This window comes from Halichoeres trimaculatus, unplaced genomic scaffold, assembly GCF_033239565.1.
Source record: "Halichoeres trimaculatus isolate MK-OKI-2021-1 unplaced genomic scaffold, fHalTri1.1 fHalTri1_scaffold_3, whole genome shotgun sequence".
Lineage (NCBI taxonomy): Eukaryota > Metazoa > Chordata > Actinopteri > Labriformes > Labridae > Halichoeres > Halichoeres trimaculatus.
Window position 1 is genome coordinate 12,223,448 of NW_027437181.1, and position 25,985 is coordinate 12,249,432.

General features: G+C 40.5%; 1 protein-coding gene across 1 annotated transcript in view; it reads left to right on the forward strand.

Moving 5' to 3' along the window:
- Positions 1-971: 971 nt before the first annotated feature.
- The window catches only part of tnfaip8l3 (tumor necrosis factor, alpha-induced protein 8-like 3), a 30,284-nt gene continuing 5,270 nt past the window's right edge, over positions 972-25,985 (forward strand). The window contains exon 1 of the mRNA XM_074665630.1: positions 972-1,322. Coding sequence (XP_074521731.1) covers positions 1,277-1,322 — 46 coding nt within the window. The 5' untranslated portion in view covers positions 972-1,276. The remainder of the gene's footprint in view (positions 1,323-25,985) is intronic.

Here is a 25,985-nt window from a genome sequence, read left to right on the forward strand (position 1 = left end):
TCTTAACTGTTCCCTGCAGCTGGAAAACTGAGTTAATCACACGTACAGTGAAGCTGCAGGCTGTGAAACCAAAACCATGAGCTGAAAGAGACTAAAATGTTCTGAAGAACAAAGGGATTTCAGATTGTTAGCATTAAGTTTGCATCTTCACACTTCTTGAAGAGCTCTGACCTTTTATGTTTGATTTCTTTAGACTTAAATGTCCTCAGAGACACTCCTTAGGCATGTCTGTGTGGAATGCTGATAACTTTGAAATAAGTTTTCTGCAGACTGCCTTTAGTTAGTTGCTCAAGGACACACATAATTTCACGCTAACTTGATTACTTGTGCTTTGAATAGGCTGCTTTGTTAACTGCCTTCGAAATATCACATGCTGAAGAATCCTTGAAAATCAATCAAAGACGACTAGCACAATTGTGTCAGATAAAAGGAAACGGCTTCTTGTGGCTTCTTAAGCTCTTTAGATAAAAGTTAGCCCTGAGTTGATGTGATCTGTGAAAACTTTACGGTGAGTCCTGTGAGACTGGTGATCGTTTTCTTGTTAATGTGACCTAAAAACTGCTTTACTATCTCATTATTGTGACCTAAATATTTCTGACCCATGTAAACAATGATATAATGACTTCCTGTGACTACCACAGATAGTAAACCAGTGATTTTATAACAGGCAGTAACAAGGGGTCATGGGATTTTTACTGCTGGAGATGAATTTCAAGTTGCCATGAATGAGACTCTCCCACTGCTTTTCCTAAACACAGGCAGCTCTCTTACCCAGAGACACAGCGAGGGAGAAAGAGAGGAAGAGACAGCACTTACAGCATACAGAAAGAGGTAGAGAAAGAGTTTGAGTGGAGAGAGCGTGAAGAGGCTGAGTGTGACAGCGCCGAATGAGAGGAGGAGGAAGAGGAGGAGGAGGAGGAGGAGGAGGGACTGAGTGGAAGGGAGAAACTGAGGGGGCCGGGCCGAAAAGTGAGCAAGGGGAGGGAAAGTAGATGAGAGGGAAACTGAGGGAGTCAGTAGAAGAGAGGAGAGCCAAAGGAAAAGGAGGACAGCTCAGCAGATCAGTTCAGTAGCATTCCTCTCACAGCTGCAGAGATCCAGGCTGGGAGGGGAAGTTTAGCTCACACACCAGGAGGAAGAAAAAATACAACACAAAACTGCGTTTATATTTTTCCCTCTGGGTGAAGATATCAGAAGAGTTCCTGAGGAAGGAAGAGAATAAGAAGAAAGGAACCTTAGAGAGTGTTTGCAGCCTCCAAGTGCCGTGCAGGGGAAGATGGATTCAGACTCTGGAGAGCAGAGTGACGGAGACCTCTCTCCAGGTAAGACTCCAAAGACCGGGGCTGTCATTGAAATACATGTTTCTGACACTCTTTAGGGTTATTTTTTGGTTTTCCAAGTCACTGAGTTCCTTCTTCCTCTTTTCTTTACATTTCCTGACTGAACACAGACACATCCTCAGTTATACCATTTTTCTCACACACAGCAGATTATACTTCTATAAGACAACAAAAATTCAGATTTCCAACTTGAGGTGTCTGACATCTGACTGTAAAGTTGCTCATTCCTGAGATGCGTCAAAGACAAGCATGTGTGAGCTCTGATGCACGTACTCTCTGATGCTGGTGACTGTCAGAGCCTCGCTGTGTACGCGAATGAAAGCCGGCTCAGTCACCACCAGGAACAGACAAGCTCCAACACGTGCTGCCTATTTGTTCATCAACACATCCAGCATCAACACAAACACACACAAACACACACAGATCAGCCTCCGCAAGCACTAAAGCCTCCATCTAATCATTCATGTTCAGTTTTGTAGGTTGTACGTGTGCTTGTTTCTTACATAAAACTCCTGGAGATGTTTTATGGAGTGAGGGTTGCAGGGCAAAGATTTATTGCAACGACGAGGGTGAACAGTTGGAGTCACGCAGAAACACTCACCCTGTAAAGTTCAGTCTCTCTCTTCCCCTCCCTCTCTATGGATATTTCCCTGCACTCCTCTCATGTGGGCGATTTATTGAACTGTGATCCCATGGAAAATGTAAGCCAGGAGATGAAACAGCCTCCTGGAGATAAAGTTGAGATCAAAGATTGTAGATCAAAAATGTCTTGAGAGGGTTTTCATAACTCACCAGAGGATGAAAAAATAACTGGAGAGTGTGTCAGCGAGACTCAAAACTTTTTTCCTCAGCTGGGCTATCTATATAGACTCAGACTGTACTCTAAATGACTTTGTCCCCTCGTTAAATTTCCCCCCCATTTGGAACATGTACAGACCATCCTTGGTTATGGAGCGCATGCATAATAAACACTGTATGTTTATAGGTGTCAAATGATTTTCTGTTGTTGCCCCAGTTGGAGACTATCCAGTGTTTGTGATGCTGGTGCCGTTACCCTGTTCATTTGTATTTGTATAGCCTAATATGGTAATGATGCTCTGATGAACTCTAGCCATCTGTCTGTCCATCTGGCCCATTGTCTGTCTGTCTTTTGGTCCATTTGTAAAGGGAGAGGATCCTCAATGTTTCAGCCAGGAACCTTTAAACACATACTCAGTGGACGATGGCAGATCTGTATCATGCGATGATTTCAGACGCACAGTTGAAGGTTGAGGCACCAGTGGGAGGTCTTAATAGTGTATATATATATATGGGTTTGTCTTACAGAGCAAGAATAGTTTACAAAGATACTATACCACCATGGTAATTAATACAGCACACTTGGTATGCATGGATGACAGCGCAACCAGCAAAACAGCATCATCTATACTTACCAGTCGGTCACTTAACCAGAGAGATAAGGCATTAAATAGGGGGTATTGTGCTTTTCCATGCTGTAAACACAGATAATATAACATATAATATAACATATAAAGTAGGGATGGGCAAGTACTGATACCAGGTATCAGTATCGGGCCAATACCAGCCTTTTTTCAAGGTATTGTTATTCATGAAGGCTGCAGATGCCAGCAATTGATACTCAAGGCAAGAAATCTTACGTCGAGCAAGTCCTCCTCACCAGTAGTTACCGCTACTTACTGCGGTTTAACACCACAGAAAATATTGGTCAGGTCCTGTTAAGACAACATGAATGGACCAGGGAGAGTTAATAGTCAAACTGTTTTATTTTGCACTTTAGTTTACTTCGACATATACTTAAACAATGAAAGTTTTTAGTTTTATTTTGCACTTTTAATATTATTTTTTAAATATCTATTTAAAGAAAAACTCACAGAGAGCTGTTTGTTTTTATTTTGGACTTAATATCAGATGCTGTCTTTAATCAGAAATGATCTGTAACTGTTAACTTAAATTTAATGTATCAAAAGTACTGGTAGTACCACTCTGTATCGGTGAGTACTCGAGACAGGGTACTCGTACCCTAATATAAAGTAACAATGTTGGATGTCCATACTAATGGTTTGTTCAAAGGATAGCACAAGATCTTGGCAAGATTTTCATGAGACTTAAAGTAAGGAGGTCATCACATAAGGACCTCCTAACTGGTTCACAGCATGTTGGAGGGAAGGGCCTCAAACACCAAGGTCTGCCCATAGTTTTACCTCTGACAGCTCTCCAGAGGGCTGACCAATCAGAGGGAAGGGAATTTAGGGAGCAAGGAGCCTTAAAGTGATAGCAGATTAACTATAACACTTCATAAAGAGGCTGGAATAAGCGTTTTAAAAATAATATTTTGAGGGGAATAAAAGGATACAGAAAAACAAAAAAGCAAAATACCCCCTCTTTAAGGCCTTTTAGTATTTGTACTAATAAAATAAAGTAATAAGAAGATGTGCATTTACTTGCCAAGAACTTTCAGTTTTGATGTTTTGGTGTCCCGAAGGATGAAGTGGTGCCTCCTTATTTTTGTTTGTCTCGTCCTGAGCATGTTTGAGTTGTGCTGTCTGTCAAAAAATCTAATCCTGCTTTCTCTTAACAGTCAAATGTGTCACTCTGTGAGAGTCTGTGCAGTGGTAATTTACTTTCTACATCTAAGAAATAAACTTATTAAGTTAAACACAGAAATGTAGTTATAATCAGATTAATCTGATCTAAGAATCACATTCACACGGTTGGTCTTGTATTACCAGATGTGCTGACTTTATCACCCAGGTGCAGCTGTTCATGTGCCAAACTTTTACATATTTGTTTAATCTCTTAGATTGCTCTAGGACTATACATATATTGCACTGTTCCCCCTTTGATTCCAACATGCTGATGAAAACAGAGCCCTGACCGTCTGATAACCAGCATTACATGGCTGCTTAGTGCAATTGCTTTTGTTAGGGTTAGTGAAGCCAGACAACAAAAAGATATCCGGTGTGCTTCTTCGTACAGGCCTCAGGTCTTACATATGAAGACACAGTCAGTGCACTGTGCCAACCTGCAGACGGAGGCTTTTTACTTTTCAGTTCAGTATAAAGCGATGCACAATGTTTTCCATGGAAGGGGCCTGAGGTGAATCCTGAAAAGATTTTTCATTTAGCTGCAAATATTGAAGCGCTCAGTAATGTACAGAGAGGACAGCCTTTGAACCGTATAAGGATTAACTGCGTCAAGCTTTTATTTTTGGCCTGAAAAGGATGCTATTCAAGTTGAAAAGTAAGGTAGGAAGATATTTTACCTCTTTAGTCTGCCTCATGTTGAAAATGCATGGTGCTTTGTGTCTGTGCTGCAGTCTTGTCTCTCTCGTCATTGAAAAGAAACAGGTATGACTCCCTTCATAAGGTCAACTCCCTTAACGAAACCTGTGCTGAAGTATTTTGAAAACAGGTGTATTTTGAGAGTGTTGCTGTACACAAACATGACCCTTATCTCTCTAGATGTGTGGATGAGGGATGTGTGATTGATCTGTGCCTAATTTGTTTCAGAAACTGAAAAACTTGAGCAGTGTAAATATTGCGGTATTTTGTGTCTGGTGGTTTTTACCTGTCAGCCTTCTCCTTCACCCTTAAGTCAGTTGCAGTTGTTGAACTCAACTGTGAGTGCTACGTTCCTTTAAATCCATTCTCAGAAACTCTCTTTATTATAAATTAATAACCTCTGGTTCATTCCTGAATATCCCCTGCTGCTGCACCAACTTTCTCTCGACCTATGCTGTTTTATTCTTCAGATCTATTCTGCCCACATTTCTTCTAGAAACCTCCAGAGATCCCCTCTGACCCGAGCACACTGAGCCTCAGGCAAGGCTGCCCTCGAGTCACACTCGTGAGGTTGATTTTCAAAAAAGAAAAAGGCTGATGGGCTGTAATGAAATGGTTTTAATCAAGAGAATATAGTTGCTTAGTTACTGGACATACATTGATAGAGGCATAGCTAGCTTTTTTTTTCCTTGGGGAAACAGCTTTAATATTTAATGTCTGTACATTAAAACTACTGAGGCTTTGAATCAATTAATTCCTCTCTTCAGAAAACAGTCAACATTGAGCACAATTTATTTGACACAACTTAACACAAGTAAGCAATGTCAAGTTGGTGTTGGCTGTGACTAGCACCACCAGCCTTCAGTAGTCCTTGCAGGTTAGCCTTCACATGCCTGGTCTGGTTTGTGCTGCTGCAGTCCAGTGGTCATACAAAGAGTTAAACCAGGCTCAGCCTATAAACAACCATATCTCAATTTTTTTTAAATCAAAACACTGAAAATTACTGCCGTGAGATGTCATCTGTCTAATTTGGTAAGTGGAGCACTATAGTAGCCACTGTCTTGAGCTTGGACACAATCACTAGATTGAGGAATTGGTGAATCAGGTATTCCAGTGCCAAATAACAAGGGTGACGGCAATCATTTAGTTGAACAATAAGCACATTGCTCATAAATACTGGTGGGATTCTTGAGCACTGTTAGCCCAGTGGTTTGAGCCTGTACCCCCCGAACAGGGGCAGTAGTTCTCGTCCCAGTGGTTGCTGGTTTTGACTTCCAGCCGCAACCATAAGCTGTAAGTCACAGCTCCTTATGTTACCTGTCTTTCTTTAACTGGCCTAACAATAAGGGCAAAAATGCCAAAAACACAAGTTGAATATAATAGCTGTTGGGATCTCGTATTTTGTTGCTGCTCAAGGGATAAGACTAGTACAAAGGTCAGGTGAGGTGTCTAGATTGAGCCCCAAAAACTGCCTTTGTCTGAGTGAGTTGTGAAAACTTTAAAGTTAAACACTCGAATGAGGTCTTCATAAGGGATGGGCAGTGATTTTCCAATATTCGAATAGTCATTTACATAAAAAAAACTGAATAGTTCATGTGAAGATTGCTTTGTCCTGTCTGCAGCAGATAGCAGTTTTGTGCAGGATCATGAAGCTGTTACGCGTCAATTTCACAAAAAGCAGGTCGAGTGGGACAGGAAGTTGTGCACGAAAACCATTGAAAATGCTCAATGACTTTCAAAATAAAACAAACCGTGTCCAAACCAGATTGTATTTAACTTGACCACAGCAATAAACTGAGATAATGGATGGAGCCAGACCAGAAGTGAACACGTTGGAGGATTCACAGCAAAAACAAGAATGATGAGACGTTCAAATATGGATTTGGAAATGCAGGAACTCCCTTGAAAAAATGAAAGAAAAGGAGGTACACTGCAGACTCTGCAAGGTTAGGCTAGCATATGACAGCAAGTTTGATGATCGAGGCGATCTTTGAAAAATCTTTGAATAGTCACAAACGAATATCGAATAGCTTTCTTGCTTAAAACGCCCATTCCTAGTCTTGATGTCTGTCCTGTAATGTAACTGCTGCAGGAAAGTAACATCACAGATGTCTATATAAATACTCCACATCAAGAACACAAGAAAATTCATAAAACCTTCCAAGAGCATAAAACACAAGTATCTTTTTTAGGGGAAATGTGTCATTACAGTTGACATTTTAGTGAGAGCCTATCATTTGAGTCTTAACATTTGGACTGTAGGATAAGACAGAGAGTCAAAAGAGAGTCACACTCTTTGCTTTCTTTGCTGCTTTCTGTTTAACTTTTGTAGAATTTACACAAAGGATGTTCAAACTCAAAGGCTCACATTTTTCCCATTATCACCCAGTCATGCAGTGAGCATGCCACTAACCATAACAATACGTACAGACTGATTTATCCAGCAGCCCTGCCCTTCCTTACTGTCAGAGATGGAGACGGCTGAACTGATACATGAGTCATAGTGAGACTCACTGTTAGCACACCTGTCCACATTTTAGATTTTAGGGGTACAACGAATAAAAGTCTGTTTTTTGCTACTTTATGGTTTTATTGGTCTGATTCTAGGTTTCAATAATCAACTCACTGTCTACTTTCGGTTGATTCATCATGGCAAAGCGACTCACTGTAACACCAAAACCCAATCTGCCATCTGCAGAGCTATTTCCAGCCGATTGTGGCTCCTTCAGATTTTCTATGGAAAGCAGACTTGTTGAAAAGAGAAGCTGTGTTGCCTGTTGTAATAACAGCTGTGAGATCCATAAGGGTACGAAGACCCGACGCAGTGGTTCAAATATAAACAAAAAAACTGCAGATGTTTGATGACAAAACTGAAATTTAATCCCCCGCCAGACCATCATCTTCTGTATTCACACTAACAAACACTCCAGCTCTGTTGGCCGTGTTAATCACCGCTAATTCTCACTTCCACAAACGCTTCAGAGATCTCTAAAGAAAAATGGCTTAACCAGGAGCACCCGGCAATCAGAGGAGAGCTTCTGCCTCATGATTGCTATATGATTGCTATGTTGGCAGACCGACCAGATGCTTTACACATGAGACAGGCAACGTGTAACACTCCCATCTATGGTGCGGACACATGCTGAAAAAATGCCCGCACTCCTCTTGCTCATTCCCTCAGTCTTGTGCTCTTCTAACACATGCATCCCTGGATTTTTTTTTTCTCCTCCGCCTTTAATCTGGCCCACAGATGGAAAATGCACACCAGCCTTCCACACACACACACGCACACACACACACACACACACACACACATATGAGACACCAGAAGCTGGTTCTGGAAAACTGTAACACGAACTAAGATGAAAAAAAAAAGGTCAGGAGTGAAGCAGTAAGTGGAAAAGACGACTCAGGAGAAAGCATTTTTCCTCAAGCTGCAGCTTCAAACTAAAACCCTGACCGCTGTGTGTGAGTGCGTTTTCCTTTGTATGCTCATGCGTGTTCTAACACAATAATACTGCGGCCTTTCATAGTGTTTGTGGGACATTTGGAGAGGAGATTGTTTCCCCACAGCTGAGCCATTACTGAAACATGGAATTAGACCACAGAGGCATTTTGACGAGGCCTCATAGACACACGCAGGAGGAGGAGGAGGCTGCGGTTTCTCTGGAGGGCCAGTAGGAGCAAAGCAAACAGTCACTCGTGGCGCCTGGAGTGAGAGGAGAGGGCTGTCTGATGGAGGGCTGGAGTGGCGTCAGTGGAACATTGAGAGTGTACAGGTATCTAGATCTATGAAACTTTTACATAAGAGCAATGACGCAGGTGGTTGTTTGCTTTATTTCTTCACCTGTGTGGACATTTTTTGGGAAAGTTATCGGCCCTCTTACGTCTGGATTCCTGTGTCAACTCTGTCCGAGGAGGCCGCTGCCGCCTGAGCTGGTCCTGCCAACTTTCCACAAATATAACATTAAATGCAGATTATATGAAGTTAAGTGGAGGCTTTTTCTTTCTTACTTTGTTATTATGGCAGCAAAAAGTCAACAGCAAATGAGGTTGAGTGGGAGGCAATTACACACAAAGAATTTCACACTTAACTCCAGCACAACTGAACCGTTCAGTGCTGATTATAGAGTTATCAGGGTCATGGTGGAAAAAACACTATACCCACCTCCTAATAAAACAGTAAAACTCCAATTAAGGTGCTTTTCAGATCCCTTTAAAGCTATTTGCCTCAGGGAGGTATGAGCCAGCAGCACAGAGGTAGAAAGAGCCGCAGTTACATTTGTGGATTTAAACGTTTCATTGGTAATAATGGCAGCTCAGAGAAATTAAACCTCTGCACACACTGTTATCCCTAAAGGCTAGGATTTAAATTAACTCAGCAGGGATTAAGTTTAGACGGTTAGGTTAAGAGTAGGAATGTAGACCTGAGAAGTCTGAAACAAATCTACGAATGTGTGTGCGTGTTTATGTGAGTGAACCACAGTTATTTCCTGGTCATTAGTTAGTGGTGGGTCGGCAGCCAAGAGAGCAGCAGCACTCAGGCTTACACTGAAGCGTGTCATGCACAGTGAGGGCCTCTGAGTCCAAAAGCTCTGGGTTGATCCAATTTTATCACTTCAATCAAAGCAAGGCAACTTGTAATTGAGACAGCTTAGGCAGTTTTTAGCCCCGCCCCCTTTCCCTCTGCTAACCACCACCCCAGAAATATTTAAATCTCCCTGTTATTAATTCACTGTGGGTTTTCTCAAAATGTTGTAACATCTGCTACTGTGACTTTAAACACCTCCTCATGTGTAATTAAAACAACCAGTTGTGATTTTTTACATCAGGACACAGTGTTCGTCTGTGGGAAATGAAGTAGTCCAGTGTTGATGCTTCCTGATGTACAAAACTTTCCCTTTAAATGTCTTTATTATTACTAAAACAGGGAAAGATAGCTCCAGATCCAAATGCAGTTTAAGTCAGCACTATTTTAAGTTTTAACACTTTTCTTATCTTTTTGCCATTTAAAAAAATTGTCTCCTCCTCTCTGGACTATGAACACCAGGAGCAGTTAACCTGAAAAAGGTTGTGCTGTGCGTGTGCTGTAACTGTGGTGTGTGTGCCAATGAGCAGCTCTATCTATCTATCTATCTATCTATCTATCTATCTATCTATCTATCTATCTAGCTATCTATCTATCTATCTGTTTATCTCCAGTTTCTGGGATGAAATGTGTCTCCCAATGTAAAAAAAAGAAAAGTCTGTGACACATTGGAAGGCGCTACATTTTTATAACACGACTTAACCACCAACAGACATATTTTAAGGGTTTTGTTGGACCTTTATGTGCTTGAAGCTGTAGTCTCTAGTGTTGAAAACTAAAGTCAATGAGGAAGTACAAAAAACTGACCCCACGATCATCTTTCAAACAGTCTATGGCCCTGAATTCTATGAATGGTTGTTGACAACCTGTCACCTGTTTCACACTTTTTAATAGAGTCATCCCAAGCTTAATGACTGAGGATTACACACCCACTGTCTCTAGGTTTTAATTCAGAAAAGATCCAACATGTCATGAGTTGTTTTGTTAGTTTTGTATTTTCCTAATTTTATGTTTCATAGTCAGTTCCTGTTATATTTTGGAGAACATGCCTTGTGTTGGCTTATTCATCATTCTTCTGGCTTGTTTTTGAATTTGTCATATTGTGTAACTCAGTTGCCATTTCCTGTGTATTCTACCCTTTATGCTCTAACATCCATTTAGTACTTACTTCTACTTCAAATTCATAGTGTTTCCTGTTATATTTTGGACTACTGGTTCACCATGTGTCTGATTTGGCTTTACTTCTAGTTATTGTGGGATTTAACTAATCAGTTCCACCCATGTCTTTTGTCTCACTAGTGTTGGTTACCCTGTTTCTTCTCCCTCCTCCTCTTTCTTCTTCATTCTTCCTGATGTTCTTCTTGTAATTTTTCTGATCTTCTTTTCAATTTTTTTTTTTTTGCCAACTACTTAATGAGCATTTTTTTTCTTTTCTTCGATCCCACTATCACTCACACTTGTGATGGTTCCAAAATACTTCTTTTACTTAATGCTAATGATATCATTATTTAAATTTTGGTTTAATTTGAAAAGTTAAGCCCCATGTCTGAAAAGGGTTTTAGATCAATAAATGAATTTTTTACTTTTTACTAGGGCTGTGACTTTAACGCGATAATTAGATTAATGAATTACACCGCACATTAACGCGTTATAAAAATCAACGCAAGATTAACTCATTGGCTGCCAGCCATTTTCAGAGCATCTTGAACGATCTTTTGATACCCAAATAATAATGTTTTCTATGACTATGTAAACACCAAAGTTACTTAAGAAGAGTGGACTCTCTTCTTTTATGTCTCTCTTCCTGTTTTTGGTCCAAATAATAGAAATATCAAACTTTTTTGATCACGTTCACCTTGGGCGCTCCATTCTTTGATCCTCTCCATGATCTCCGTCAACTTTCCCCACGATGGCGCCGCTCTTTCTCTCTGAACTACCGCGACACATCCTCAGTTGGAGCGTGAGCTGCCTGAACTTTTCTGACACACAGCGTCTCGCTATGCCGCTGTCATCTCACATTTCTCCTCAAATCCATGCTGAGCTCTCATCCAAAGAGCGCACCGCTTTCACCCACAGTAGTTTACGAGCAAGATTTTGATTGACAAGCTCCACCAGACTCCGCCTCCCTCCGCTTAAAAATATATTTTACTTCTATAGACGCAGTAAACAGTAATCGAATGTCAATATGGACATTTTAATTAATATTGTCCAGTTGAAAAAAAAAAGGATTTACAAATCTTCTCTTTTCCGTGTATTCATTCGATTAGTAAAGGGGTGGGAATTAATAAGTTTATACTTCATCCCACTCCTTTTCGAATATGTGATTAGATAATGTCTGTTTGTTTGTATTTGTTTCTGTCTTTGACAGAAATTTCACTTTGACCTCATGTTCGAAATAATTTTTTTTTTAAAATAGACATGCACTATAATTCTGTAATGCCCTAGAATTCAGAATTCTTTATGTGGGGACCTTAAGAAGATATAAGATTAAAATGTGATTAATTAGATCAATTAATTACAAATCCTGTAAATAATTAGATTATTTTTTAATCTCCTGACAGCACTATTTACCACATAATGGCTGATGAATGTACTTGGAAGTAGTGTCCACAAAAAAAAAACATCTTCTGAACAAAATAAACAGGATTTTGTTGTTTAAACTTGTGTATGAGAATATTCAATGATTTAGTCTTCTACCAAAATCTGTTTGAATTGAAAAGTGTTGCTTCTGATGTTGAATATTGATGTGATTAAAATGTGATTAATTATGATTAATTAATTGCAAATGGCATAATTAATTTGATTATTTTTTTAATCAAGTCCCACCACTACTTTTTACCAAAGATGCATCAACAGGAGAGCTCGGCAGCAGGTCTTCTCCATTAGAAATATATCAGTCAGTGCGTCTGGTGATTTGTTCCTTCATGGTGTCTATGTTCTACGGAAATCCAGTGCTGGTAAACTTGTAAACAAACCAGGAGGCCAAAGTTATGGGGAAAGCTGGCAAGATCTAGGTTGTTGTGCACGTGAGCCTCTATTTGCACCGTGTGTGTGTGCGTGCACACGACAGCCTCTTTGTAAATGATGCCACAGCATGCTGAGACTTGGCAAAGGTCTTTGAGAGGAGCGACTCACCCAGGGCCGGAAAACACTCACTTCCTTGCCACTTGCTCTCAGCTTAGTGTCGTAGATCTGCTGAGAAGTGGACGGAGGAGAAGCAGAGAGACAAAGAGGGAGAGCAGAGATCCATGTTAGAGGACGAGCTGCGGAAGGTTGTTGATAAAGCAGTGGGTGACGTAACGAAGTACGATGGTGGGAAGATGTTTTTCATGTTGTGTGGGTCTGTGTTTGATGTAAAGAGAGTCTGACAGGAGCATCACAGAGGATGGACCCGTGATTTCACCTCTCATTCTTTAACACCCCCTCTCCTCCCCATCCTTCTTTCCATCACTCTTCCATGCTTCTTTTCTGAATGAGGTGACACATCTATAGACTTTGAGAGCAGGGGGTGGAGCTATTTTTAAACCCTTAGTGCAGTTTCAATTTTCACAAACATATTCTCTTTTTGCACTCTGATGTTCCTGCTCAATTCTATAAATCTGGGCTCAACACTGTGAAATGAGAATGTAAACCCTGTCAGCTTTTCCCCCTCTCCTTCTTTTTCATACCGTCTTCATTCTTTGTTAAAAGCTTAGTTTGAAGTCTGTGGCTTTGTTTGCATGAGGAAAAGTTAGGGAAACTTTGTCTGGGCTTCAAGCCTTTAAAGGAAAGAAACCCCCAATATTTCAGCTCACTCTGTTCTCTATTAGGCCTCACTCTCTCAGTCTGTCATTATAGTCCACACAAGCACATGCACCCACACATTTGTACCCACTTACTTTATAAATAGTCAGGTTATCTAAAGTTCCTTTTTCTCTTTAGTCAGCGTCATCCTTCACTAATTATTCTAACAGCTTTTCACTGCTATCTGCTCATGTTTTGCAAACATATGCATGGTTTTTCAGCTATTTTTTTTCTAACAACCCCACTGACCAAGAGTTGACTTTGCTTGATACTTAAATTCAGCACACATGCTTATAATTGGTCATATAGAAACATTTTGGAGATTCAGACAACTAGATCCTTATTGTGGTGTAGAAATTAAACTGTACGTGATCTATGTTATTCCTATCAAGTTACAGTCATTTTCCCCATTCACAACGCCCACCTGACAGGATCTCTGAGCTCATGGTTGTGGCAGAGTCATTTTTCCAGAGAAGCTCCCAAAGGAGCGAGGGGAAGAGAGGGGAGACGGCCTGCAGCTAGTTCCCATGCCCGCTTAACCAGCTAACTGTGGCCTGGCTCTTCACCAGCTAAACAACAGCAGACATGAGCAGACCACAGCTGGTGAAGACATTAGCTTTACAGGGGAGAGGTCAAAGGGCAGGGATCTCACAGGGCCTTACAGGATGTTCTGGATACCACTTCTTCTCTGAGGACCAGCAGCGGCTCTGGTCTTCCTAACAAAGAGCGAATGTGATGAAAGTCAAGGGCAGGGCTTGAGGTGGAGGTCAAAACCCTGACATCCCTCCTCTCCCTCTCACTCTGTTACTTTTCCACTCTCTTGTTAGTACTTGTGACAGGCGAACAAGCCGGTAAAACCTAAATCAATTAGACATTTCCTGCCATCGCTTCCATTTTGCCTCATCTCTGTGGCTCAGCTCTACAAGGACATGTCCAATAAAACTAAGAGACACAGAGGCAAAGACCGGGATGAGGCATGGAGCATTAAATAAAGCTGTGCAGCGGCCAAACTCAATCTGTTCTTCCATGCCTCCTGAGTCAGAGAGCCCCCTAAGTGCCTCTCTGTGGACTGTTAGTCACAGCAGAGACACTTAGACCAGTCTCAGGATAAACACGCTAATAGATCCAAACAAACTCTAACTCTTTATTATCATAATGTTAATAATGAGACACTCCAAACAGCTTCATGTGTTTCATTTTCTGCATCATAGATTTGCTCATGCAGTTGATGTGTTTTTCTTTAGGGGTATCCTTTTAGTTACATAATACATCCAACCTTTAACTCTGAAGTTTGATCAAAATCTCAAAACAGTTAAATCCATGATCAGAATTATTCAAATTACTGTTTTTTTTAATATTCTATGTTAAACTGTTAAATGTTTTTATATTTTCAGATGAGACATACATAGAGTTGGAGCCACAACCACATCAGGTCATGGTTTGGTTTCAGACGTATCACAAGGTTTAAACACAGTAACGATAATTCAGTCAGACAACTCACGTTTGAATTGTTTATTTAGCAGCAAATATATTTTGTATTTGGCGTCCAGGCTCCGGCCTCATCACCCCTCACAATAAATTTACATGGTGACATTGAGGAGTGATGAGCAAAACATAGTGAACATAATCCCCCCCGGAGCCTGCAGGTGGTTGCTGGGGTGGTGGTGGGGGCAAAGAAACATGCAGCATTACAATCGCAGGGCAGCAAAGGCATTGACAGGCAGAGAGGGATGAGAGACTCCCCGTTTAAATAGACCGCCCAATTGAGAGAGTGTGATTGCAAGATGGTTATGACGTGTGAGACACGTGGTATGTGTATAGCAGTGCTGCTCGAGTTGACTGCCTGAACTAGCTCGCGGGCTCGCCCCATTTCTGCTCCCATTTTTTCACATGAACACTGCATTAAGTATTTTCTAAAGAAGTGAACAGAGTCATTCAGATCCCTCTAAAATGAAATCTGAAACTGTTTCAGATGTTGTTCAACCATCCAGTGAAGTCTTTGTTGGATTTATACATGCATACATGCACTAAACAGTTTAAGAGGGGTGTCGGCTGACCGGACCTTGTTATTGTGTATAGCACCTGTTGTATAGTGTTTCCAAGTACACTTTTAGAATCAGATCCTGACTTTCTTTTGAAGAAAAAAGACACTTGTTGATGTTTTTTTCTGTCTTTGTTTTACTCTAGTGATGTTTTATATATGCACTCCTCTGCTCAAAGCTTGCATAACACAGGATACTGTGTATCATGGAGCTTTGAGGTTCATCTCTCATTCTAAAGCTATCACTCATCACTGCTGGCTTTGTTCTCATGTAGGGCGTTTTTTTCCTGTTGTAGACTAAAACATTGGTATCTTTTCACGTAAGTGTATCTTAGATCTGCTTTCTTCATATACTCATCTAAACTGTACGGAAAAATACAAGAACTCATTATCTTCGCTCGCAAGACCTTTTAGTATTGTCTGTTCAGAGGGTCAGGACTGAACTTGGGGAAAAAAAGTTTTCAAGTTTGCTGCTCCCTCCAGCTGGAACAACCTAGAAAAAGACCTGAAACTTGGTGAACTGTGCTGTGTGTGTTTTAAGCGGATCTTGAATGATTTGGAGGTAGATGTATCTGTCTGCCTTTGTTTTGTCCAAAGTGATGTTTTAAATCCTGGAAGTAGTTGTTATGCTTACTTGTTGTGTTGAGAGTGAAATTTGTATTTGTGTCTGTTGTAACTTTGGGACTTTTCTGCTGTCGGTCTTGGCCAGGACACTCTTGGAAAAGACACTTTTAATCTCAACAAGCCTCTTCCTGGTTACATAATAAATAAATATATAAATAAATAAAAATGCAAGTCAACTGATTTTACTTAATTGATTGGAACGATGCACTTTAACATTGTTCCAAGATGAAGCATAAAGCTGATGTTCATAGCTTTTGCTCATTTTCAACTCTTGTTCCTTAGTTTTAAGTATCATTACAGCACATATAACTACAGATATAAAGATAAAAGGGGGAAGAGTGGTTGAACTTGGGGAGGGGGGACTTCACATGGAAGACAAATGAGTTGGTTCCGAAATATATAGGTTCAGGTCAGTGCACAGGTGAGAGTGATAATGAGCTGTAGGTGATTAAACTGGGGGTATTGTTTTTTTTATGCTTTAGGCTGTTCCACTGGTACCCCTGGGGCAGCTTTACATGATTTACAGCTCAAAAGAAAAACTTATTGTACTAACACTGCTGTTTTGGAAAACCCTGCTGTCTCTTTAAGACTCCCCATTCCATGGGCTCCCTTCCCTCTGATTGGCCAGCCCTCTGAAGGCATGTGGGGGCTGTAACTATGGGTAAAGCCTGGTGATTTCGGCCCACACCTTCATTTTGTCATGGAGCAGTTTAAGGAGATCCTTATGTGATGACCTCATCAATTCATCAAATCTTGTTATGATCTCGTCAAGATCTTGCTCTTTTTTTTAAGAGAGGACCATTTTGAGCAGTTTTTAGAATGGTTCAGAGTTTTATCCAATATGTGAATATATAGCAGTTTGAAGATCAGCACACATTTAGTATGAACATCCTGCATTGTTACTCTATGTCCATATTTAAAACAGGGAAATATGGGAAATACCCCCTCTTTAACTTGATTTCAGTAGTGAAGTCCTGTTTCTGATCTTAAAAGCATAGAATAGTATGCAATACACTGATTGAACACCAGTATGATTTACAAAAAGCTGAGAAAGAGCACAGCTCTGGTTTGATTCAGCCAGCACTTGAGTACATGTTGACATACTGTATGCGTATGCCATCAACATAAACATTTAATATGTGAAAAGTTATCTGGATGAATAGAGCTTTACGCTTGATTTCTAAGGCTATGGATCAGACAAAATTTCACTGGTTACTTAAAATAACATTTATAAGTTGTTAAAAAAAGGGAAAAAATAAAAATAAAAAAATTAGCTCCTGTGCTGTGCTGAGCAGGCCGTCTAACAGATGGAGCAAACGTGTCTTATAGAGTGAAATCTCTGAAGGCATCACTGTTCCTGACCTACTTTAAACATGTAGTTGGCATTATCCACAACTTGTTCCACATTTTGGCCAAAACACTCTGAAACAAATCTATCTGCCAATGAGCAAATATTGGCAGATTCATCAGACCAACACATTTATAATGTCAAGTACAAATCTGTTGATTTCTACTCTGGCGGCCAAACTTTCGGAGAAGGCGTTTGGATAAAAGTCCTTCAACAGAACGGTACTTGAAATGCAACTCACAAGATCAATCCTTCGTCTGATTATTCAGTACAGATTCAACAGGAAATTCAATAAGTAACTTTAAAAACTTTTATGTTTTTTGACAATCCTTTTTTATGGCCTTTTGATGTTCCCTTACTTTTAATTTGATAATTCAGATGGAGACATGCACAAACCATCAACAGCACAACATAATACAGAGGAAAAATGCAATCTCTCCTTAAAGAGGGGGTATTGTGCTTTTCCATATTCTAAACATGAAAATAAAGCAACAACGCTGAAACCTGCAGGTTTTAAACTGCTACATTTCGATACTTTGTAGGAATCCCTAAATCTTTTTTAAGGCTGCTCAAAACTGTCCAATCAAAACATAGCATGATATATTCATGAGGTCTTTACAAGATCTTAATGAGACTTGACTTATGAGGTCATCACATAAGGACCTCCTAACTGGGGCAGGCCTGAAACACCAAAGTCGGCTTGTAGCTCTGAAAGGCCTACAGGGGGCTGGCCAATCAGAAAGACGGGGGTTTGTGGTGCAGGGAGCCTTAAAGAGACAGCAGCTAAAACTAGAGAAGTTGCATTTCCTTGCAGCAAATGCGTTGAAATGCTGAAGCTGGAAAAGTTTGAATAAAAGTGGAAAAAACTGAAAATGTAAAATAAAGGAAAAAAAAAAATGTTAAGAGAAATGAGGAAAAGACAATGAGTGGATAAAGAAAGTGGATACAGTGGAAATGTAAATCAGCCTACAAAAGTTAAAATAATTAAATAAAAAGAGAGAGAAACCAAACAGTGAAATCTCAAAAATGTAGAAGAAAGCAGAAATCTATGATTAATGTGTAAATGAGATGAGGAGAATAGGACCAGTTTAATGTGTGAACAGAGTCTCGAGTCAAAGTCTGCAAAAGGTAGAAGCAGTTGAAGTTGAAGGAGTAGCAGCCTTTTTTGTTTGATTTGAGTCAAGTTTGAGAATTTTATGGCAGGTTAATCGGCAGTTTTTTTCAGTAGCAGCAGCTGCTTCTCTCAGTCAAATTGAAAACATTCCGCCCTCTGAGAGCAGGAGGAGAGGTGAAAAGAGTGAAAAGTTTGTGTCGCTTATACAGTGAAATCTCAAAAACAGTTGAAGATATTAAAAAAGTTATTACAGATATCAGTAGTGGAAAGATCAGTGAACATTTTAAAGCAAAAATGAAGTCTGTAAGTGGGAGTAAGCTGAAGTTAGAGCTTGTTGAAGTTGAAGCAGATTTTAGTCAGAGGAGCTGATATTTCCCATCTGTTTAACATAGAGAAATTTTTTTGGAAAAAGCTGAATAAATCAAAAAGTTTAATAGTTAGAAAAGTGAAAAGATATAGCACACTATTCCTAAACAAGCTGAATAGTTTAAAAGTTGAACGGTGAAAATCGGACAAAATTTGAAGGCTGTGAAAAGAGCCAAAAAACGTACGGAAGAATAAGAAGAAGTGGAATAAAGTCACAGGATAACAATATGTTGAAATGCTGAGTCAGCATTTCAACATAACTAAACATTTTAAACAGATACTTGTTCCTTAAACAGGAGTTTGGGAAAAAAGAGGGAGTTTTTTTTACAGCTGTGAATCAAGTAAAGAAACTATGGTGGTACTGGAGGGACTGTATAATCCCCCCTGCCTAACAATTTTTTTTAAATAAAGCACCGGATCCCTTCCTCAACCTCGCTTCTCTTACACCACATGTTCGCTATAACCTGCACATTCTATTTTTCTGCCATAGACGCTATAAGATCTTCATTTGCAAAAAGGAATGAACTTAAAACTCTTTGACCTCACTTCAGGGCATTAAAAGGAGTAATATATTAACCCTAAAGGTCTGAATGCTGCTCTCCACCCTGAGAAGCTGTTAATGGCACAGTAAATGACCCCTTTTAACGTCATGTTGCCCTTTGGAAACTGGCTCAGAGTCTGATTTTTTAAGTCATGAATAATGCACTACATTCCCTTTCCTCAAATAGAAACTATATCTCTCTAAATCTTTATTTCTTTCAGCTAGATACAAAAATTCACTGACATGGATTGGAACATAGCGTGAGCAGGGGAGGTGTGTTTGAGTCATTCTCCAATTAGAGCTGTGGGAGTCAAAAATCTGCTCCATGGAGCCTCTGCAGGTCCAGGGTTTGAATGTTTTGCCTGTTTACTCCTGGAGGTCATTCCTTGCGTAGGTCTTAGCACACTCTGTTTACTACGTGCCTGTGTGCATGTGCATGTGCATGTGCATGTGCGTGTGTGTGTTGAGGTCAACAGACAAGCTTAAAACTTAGATATCTACTCAAGCTGTGGTACCAGCTGGCACAAGACACTTCTCCTTGCTCCCCACTCCAGTCCACTGGCCTCTCAGGCTTGCTTAACACAAACTCTGCGGGCTATTAAAACCCCCTTTACTGTTGCTGAATGACCCACTCCATTGTTTTCCTCAAGCCCTGTAAAAGCAGCCAGAGAGGGTCTGCAGCAGCTCCTTATTGGAAACCACGAGCACACAAAAAGGCCAAAGAAAAAAGAAGAGGAAGTCAAGCTGTCACTTGTGTTTACTTCTCCTGCATGGAGAGCATTTTCCCTGACATTTTCCTCAGACTGATACACTATTAATGCTGTGTTTGCTGTTCTCAGTAAAATAGCAGTGCTGATGGGTAAAACACTAAGCTTGGGGATTTTCCTGGACCCTTTTTGCCAGCAAAATTGCACACATGCTGCAAGATTTAATGCCTGTATATCTTGCATGTGTAGCAGGCCTGTTAGTCCAGCTTTACAGTACACATGAGGCCAAACAGGATCTACACTGTTACTGCTGTTTCCCTTATAAAAGAAAAGGCCTGAGAAGGAACATGTCTGGAATATTATTGCAGTTTTAGCATTTACAGGGTGCAAAGAATGGTCTGGCACCAGCTTGTCTCAGAGTGTCATGTCTTAGGTATAAAATAGAAATAGTGTTTGGTCTGGGAAATTTAAATGTACAGCAAGGAAATTTCATCTAAGCTGGCTAACAAGGTAGCTCTGCAGGGCTCAGTAGTTTTTTTGTTTGTCACACACCACAAAAATCTTTCACATTTATTTTCTTTCTGCATCTCTTGGCTTCGTTGTCTGTCAGCAACTTTTGCTGTTTGAAGTAATAACGTCAGGAAGAAAGAGTGGGGAGAAGAGAAACACACAGTAGTAAAGATGTGTTTTTCTTTTTACCATCACACCTCCATCGCATGCAGCCCCGGTCAAATCACTTAGTCTGAACACCAGTGCGAGCACCTGTGGTTAACTTGTAATACGACTCCCTCAGAGCAGAAATAACAAGGGATGACCGGTGCACCTGTGTACGTTTGCCCTATGCTTAACATGAGCGTGTTGTCATTAGCAACCCCAGACAGCAGAACACTGGTCAAGCATTGTGTTTCCTGTCTGTGGGTGTGTGTGTGTGTGTACCTGGAGCAGTCTTTCACAAGCTCTGGTTCAGAGGAAAAAACTCACATCATGTATTCGCTGGCTGTACCAGTAATGACTCACAGCTTTCTAGGAAAGATGTTCGACAGTGACAGACAGATGATGTTTTTTCAGCCTATTTTTTTCTTTTTTTGATGGCATATTTGTTATTTAAATCTTCGGGTGACTTTGTTCCCTTATTTTACTGTTATCAATTTAGATCATCTAACCAGACTTTCAGAGTTTTTTTCAAATATAAAAAAATAAAAAATGAAAGTATTAAACAGAACAGTATACATCATTGTAAAGTCTATAGATTAAATTTTTGTTAGTTTCACTTTAACTTGAAAGGCCCTATGAGGACTTATAAAAGATCCAGAAATAGTCTCACATTTTTTTAGATTTACCTGCTCATAATCCATGATTTAAAATGAGATTATCAGCACCAAAATAAGTTGTTTTTAAATGTTATTCGTCTGTGTCTGTTGTTGGGTCAGACTTCAACAGGAAGATACAGATTGATTTAAAGCACGTAGACTGGAAGTCCCTTTGGCTACACTGACCTGATTGGTCATGAAAAAAGAAAAATTCCAGAAGAGAGACAGAGCATGGGCTAAAGGCAAAAACACAGGTCAATCTGTGATAATGCTCATTCCAACCCACATGCAGCAGTTATTCTGCAGTGGCGATTAAACTTGAGAGTCGATCAACAAACTGATGAAAGAACAAAAATGAAAGATGAAAAGAGGTCTACATTTTTTCTGCTTGCTGAGGCTGGAGTTTATAAAGAATGGGAATTCTGTCAAAAGTACCGGGTACTGATTTATGTCAAATTAAAAGGTACTATGTTTAGGTACCTAAATGCCTCCTTGTGAGGGAGCGGAAGAGTAGGTGATTTTCCATGCTGGACAAGAACACAACATTTTAAGGTTATATATTGAAGAATTAATATGTTAAGTTAAAAAAAGTATATATCTTATTATTAAACAAATTGATATTTTTTACTCTATAAACTAGAAGTCAACCGATATGGGTTTTTTGGAGGCCGATGCCAATGCCGATGCCGATGCTTTCCAAACTTGGGCAGCCGATGCCAATATGCAGGTTAAAACCTGCATAAAATGCAGGTTTTTAAAAAACACATTTATAATGCTACTACTCTCTACAGGTAATTATCTGTGCGTGTTGTAAGGAACGACACATTTACAGGAAAGCATCACAGTTCCTCTGTCTCCTTAAGAGCATGAACTATTTGTGATTATACCATCACCATCATATAATCGATCATCACTGAACTGAAGCCATCTTCTCTCTAAACTGTGATAACAATCTCCTTAAATCTGTTCCTCTCAAAGTTGTTTATTCTACTGGAGACCCAAAGCCAAAAAAAACACCACAGGCAGTCTCGCACACACAGTTGCCTCAGTCATGCGTGTGTGTGTTCTGCAGCGTTCCGGCTGATAAGCCCTCGATTGCCTCCAGCGTTGATTCAGTAAAGGCCAGTCGAGCTTTGTCAGTGTTCGCCGCTGGTCCTGCTAATGGCCCATTCCTCTGGTTATTGTGGGACGAGACCAAAATCAAACTCAGGACAGTCTCACAGTTGAGCTGCTCTGCATGCTGCACAACTTTCCTCAGATTAGGAAGTCTTTTAGCCCAGTAAACAAAGAGCATATGCGTATCCTAAATGTGCACTATTATTTTTAACAAGTGCCACACTAAACCACATCCTGACCAGTTAGCGTGAGTGCTGTTTGTGTTAGTGCTAGCGACAGACTTGACATAACTGAACTAAAGATGCACCCTGACTCCGAACAACACAATGTGGACATGAAGTGCTCAAGGATGTTAGACCCCAAAGCATACACACTCACAGCAGAAAGATGAAATTAGCCATGTAATGTGCCAAAATCTCCCAGGGAGAAAGGATGTGTATTTACTCAAATTTCATTTCCTTGATATGAGTGTCTCTAACTAAAATAGGAATAAATCAGTCCAGATGAACAGTTTTTGCAGAGCTCCACCTTTAGCAGAGCAAGTCTGGCTGCTCTCCATGTACCACACTGTATGCTCTGATGCAGCGCTGCAGAAAATGTTGACTCAATGCTCTAAAAACATCAGGCGGAACAAAGAGAGACTGTCTGGTCAACATCCACGACCAGAGAGCAGCGAGCACCTTACTAATCCTGATGTTCGAAGTAAACTCCACCAACTCACAAAACACTCTTATGTAACCAGTTTGATGGACCAGTTGCTGTGGCCATGTGGGAATACAGTTTCAGTAACCTCTTCCCACTTACTGTGCACAATATCCACTTTATTTTGTGACAACTTCACACTCGAGGACAAGTGAGGCAGAGTAAGTAACGAGTAGCCAGAAGAGAAAGTGTGAAAATAAGAGAGATAAGTAACAGTTGTCTGGTCTTCTTTCTCCTGACAGCTCCGACTCTTTGCTAACTCACTCTGACATTCTGGCTCATACATGTCACTCATCTCTGCCTCTGGGTGACAGGCTGTATGTAACAGTGCTCAGACTTTTTAGAGCACCCATGTGCACACTTAAAACCATCTACCCTCACTTACTGTATGTGCTAAAATCTTCTGCCAGACTCTGAATCACGCTCCTCCTCCCCCAGCACTCTGACTCACACCTACAGCAGCCTCATGTCCATTCTTCACAGTATTTCTTTTCTCCCCACACACACACACAGACATACACCAGCATTTGTGCTTACATTCTTCTCTCGTTTGAAATGTGCAAACAGACTTGAGACAGGGGTCAAGGCAATGAGCTGATAGCCACCTGCTGGTCCTCAGAAACAGGCTCCAGGCTGCGTGGAGGGGGGGCAGAGGAAGAATAATTAGTCCAGTTTTAGCTCTGAACTAAAAACAGAAAAGATCAAATCAGTTTCTTTCATGCAGCACTCTTTTCACTTTTGAGTTAAACTCTTCTTTAAACACAGACGCTGGATTATTTGCACATGAGATGAATCCATTTAGAAAGTGATCGCAGACTGGTCACACATTCTGGTAGGATCCAAATCCGAACAGCAAGCCCAACCACTGGTCTGACAAGGCCGGCTTTATGGAGCAAGCTGTCACCTTTATAAGTGTGCCAGGGTTTCAGAAATCCATCCAGTCGGGTGTCTGAATATCAGAGGCTCACTGCAACAAAGAGCTGCTTCATAGAAACAGGAAATAACAGTGACAAAGAGAGCCTGTTGATGAGAGACACTGATCTGCCTAAGAAGAGACACAGCTATATGTTCTGGTGATGCTATTCAAAAATTATGGAAACCAGCTCATTGATGTCTAGAGGCCTCAGTTTGTATTTTTCACCACAGGCTTCATAGTTTACTTTCAATGTCTCATGAGCAGTTTCCAAACAGCAACCTGGGATAGCAAACTCATTTTCCTACACTGATATTTACTGTAAACAGTGACGGAGCAAAGAACTAGTGTAGCAGAGCTCCTGAATGCTGCTTGTGTTGATGATTTACAACAGGAAAGAGAGTAAATGCTGTGTTGTGTAATTTTTTACGATACATCCATAGGCCAGTTTATCATTCCATTACAATAAAAGTTTGAATTACTAGAGACTAAAATAAAATTTAAATTCTCATAATAACACTGGTATATAATAAATACAGCCAAAAATGATTTTTTAGTTAAATAAAACTAGTACAAAGAAAGTTTCCAATTTAAAAACTTAACCTGTGTAGTAACACAAATTTTCACTGTTACTCTGCTCCCTCAGTTTAAGTCAGGACTGCTGCATGATTGTTGGTCTGCAGTCCGTGTAAAAGTTACAGAGACGAATTGGTGGGCTTAAGTTTTTCCACTGAGTGCCATAAAGTATCAGTTTATAAAAAAAGACACAAATCTACAGTCTCATTTTCAACCCAAAAGTACCATGAACAAAAGAGATATAGCACTGGTGTTTGAGTTACTGAAAGATGAAGAGAAGAAAGAGCAGCTAATGAAAACAAAATGGTGAAATGGAAACAAAACACTTTGTGATTGTTTGTCTGCACAATATGAATAAATAAATAAGACAGGTTTTGATTGTTTGCAGTGCTTCTTCCTGTCTGCTGTGCAAGAGTGTGCCACTCCCTCTGCTTGCTCTGTCATAGCTTACTCTGCTAACTCGCCTCATTCACAGGCCAGATACTGTTTTAGCTCAATACTTTTTAGAAATCACTCAAAGATGCACAAATTTAAAAGCTGGCGTCACTTGTTCAAACCTAGCTTTTGCTTTTCAATGCATTATGCAGTGTAAAACATAGTGGGAGGAATATGAAGGTGCTTTTTTGGCCCCATGCAGGCGTTTGGAGGCTGAACAACAGATGTGCTTTGTTACAGCGTGGTCACAGAATCCCTCTGTGAAAGGGGCTAATATCTTGGAGCTAGTCTATGGAATTGAAACTGTTAAGACAAGTTAGAGTCACACTCAAGACGTAGAGCAAAGCAAAGGGTAGACGTCTCCATGGGAGAGGCCTGAGTGTAAAAAGACAGAGAGGATCAGTATCACAGAGGTATCTGAAAATACAGAATTGGGATGTTACAAGATGAAAATAAAAGATGCTTGAGCTGGCATCCTGGCATAATATTAAAGGCCCCATACTATGCTCCTATTCTGCCGTTTAATATGGAACATTGATGTCTTCATGAAATGGTAGTAACATGTTTTGGTCCAAAAAGCCAATAAATCAAGCACAGCAGCATTATTTTCAGGCTCTCATAGCCCTTCTGTTCTGTCTGATTTAGTGGGCGTGGCCTTCATATGTAAATGAGTCACTGCTGACACCGCCCTGCTCTTCTGTGTCACTGAGAGCGGCGCCACAAGCTCCAAGTGCACAATGTTTAGAAAACAGCGAAGCTCCTTTACCGTAATGTTACAGGCTAAAACAACAGGCTAACCGCAGCTAAAGTTAGCATCCTGAAGCTAACACAGAGACAGGGGGGACACTGAGGAAAATCTCTTACATCTGCTCCACAGCACACAGCATTTAAAATACTCACATTTCCAGGGTTCGAGGTTTGTTGGTGGATGGTTGGTAATGCGCCTGGGTGTAGGACCAGTCTATTTGCTAGCCCCCTGTTGTACTGTCCAAAGTGGGAAAAGCAGTTGGCCGTGAAGTGACTAGCACACACATGCACAGTTTTACTGAGTGTAGCTGGTACATTTCCTGATAAATGAACTCTAGCCACTTAGTCTTGACTTCTTCTGAGATGGGAAGCTTGTGCATGCAACTATGTGGCTGTTTACAGCCAAAAACAGCCACACTCCTCTCCCCGCTG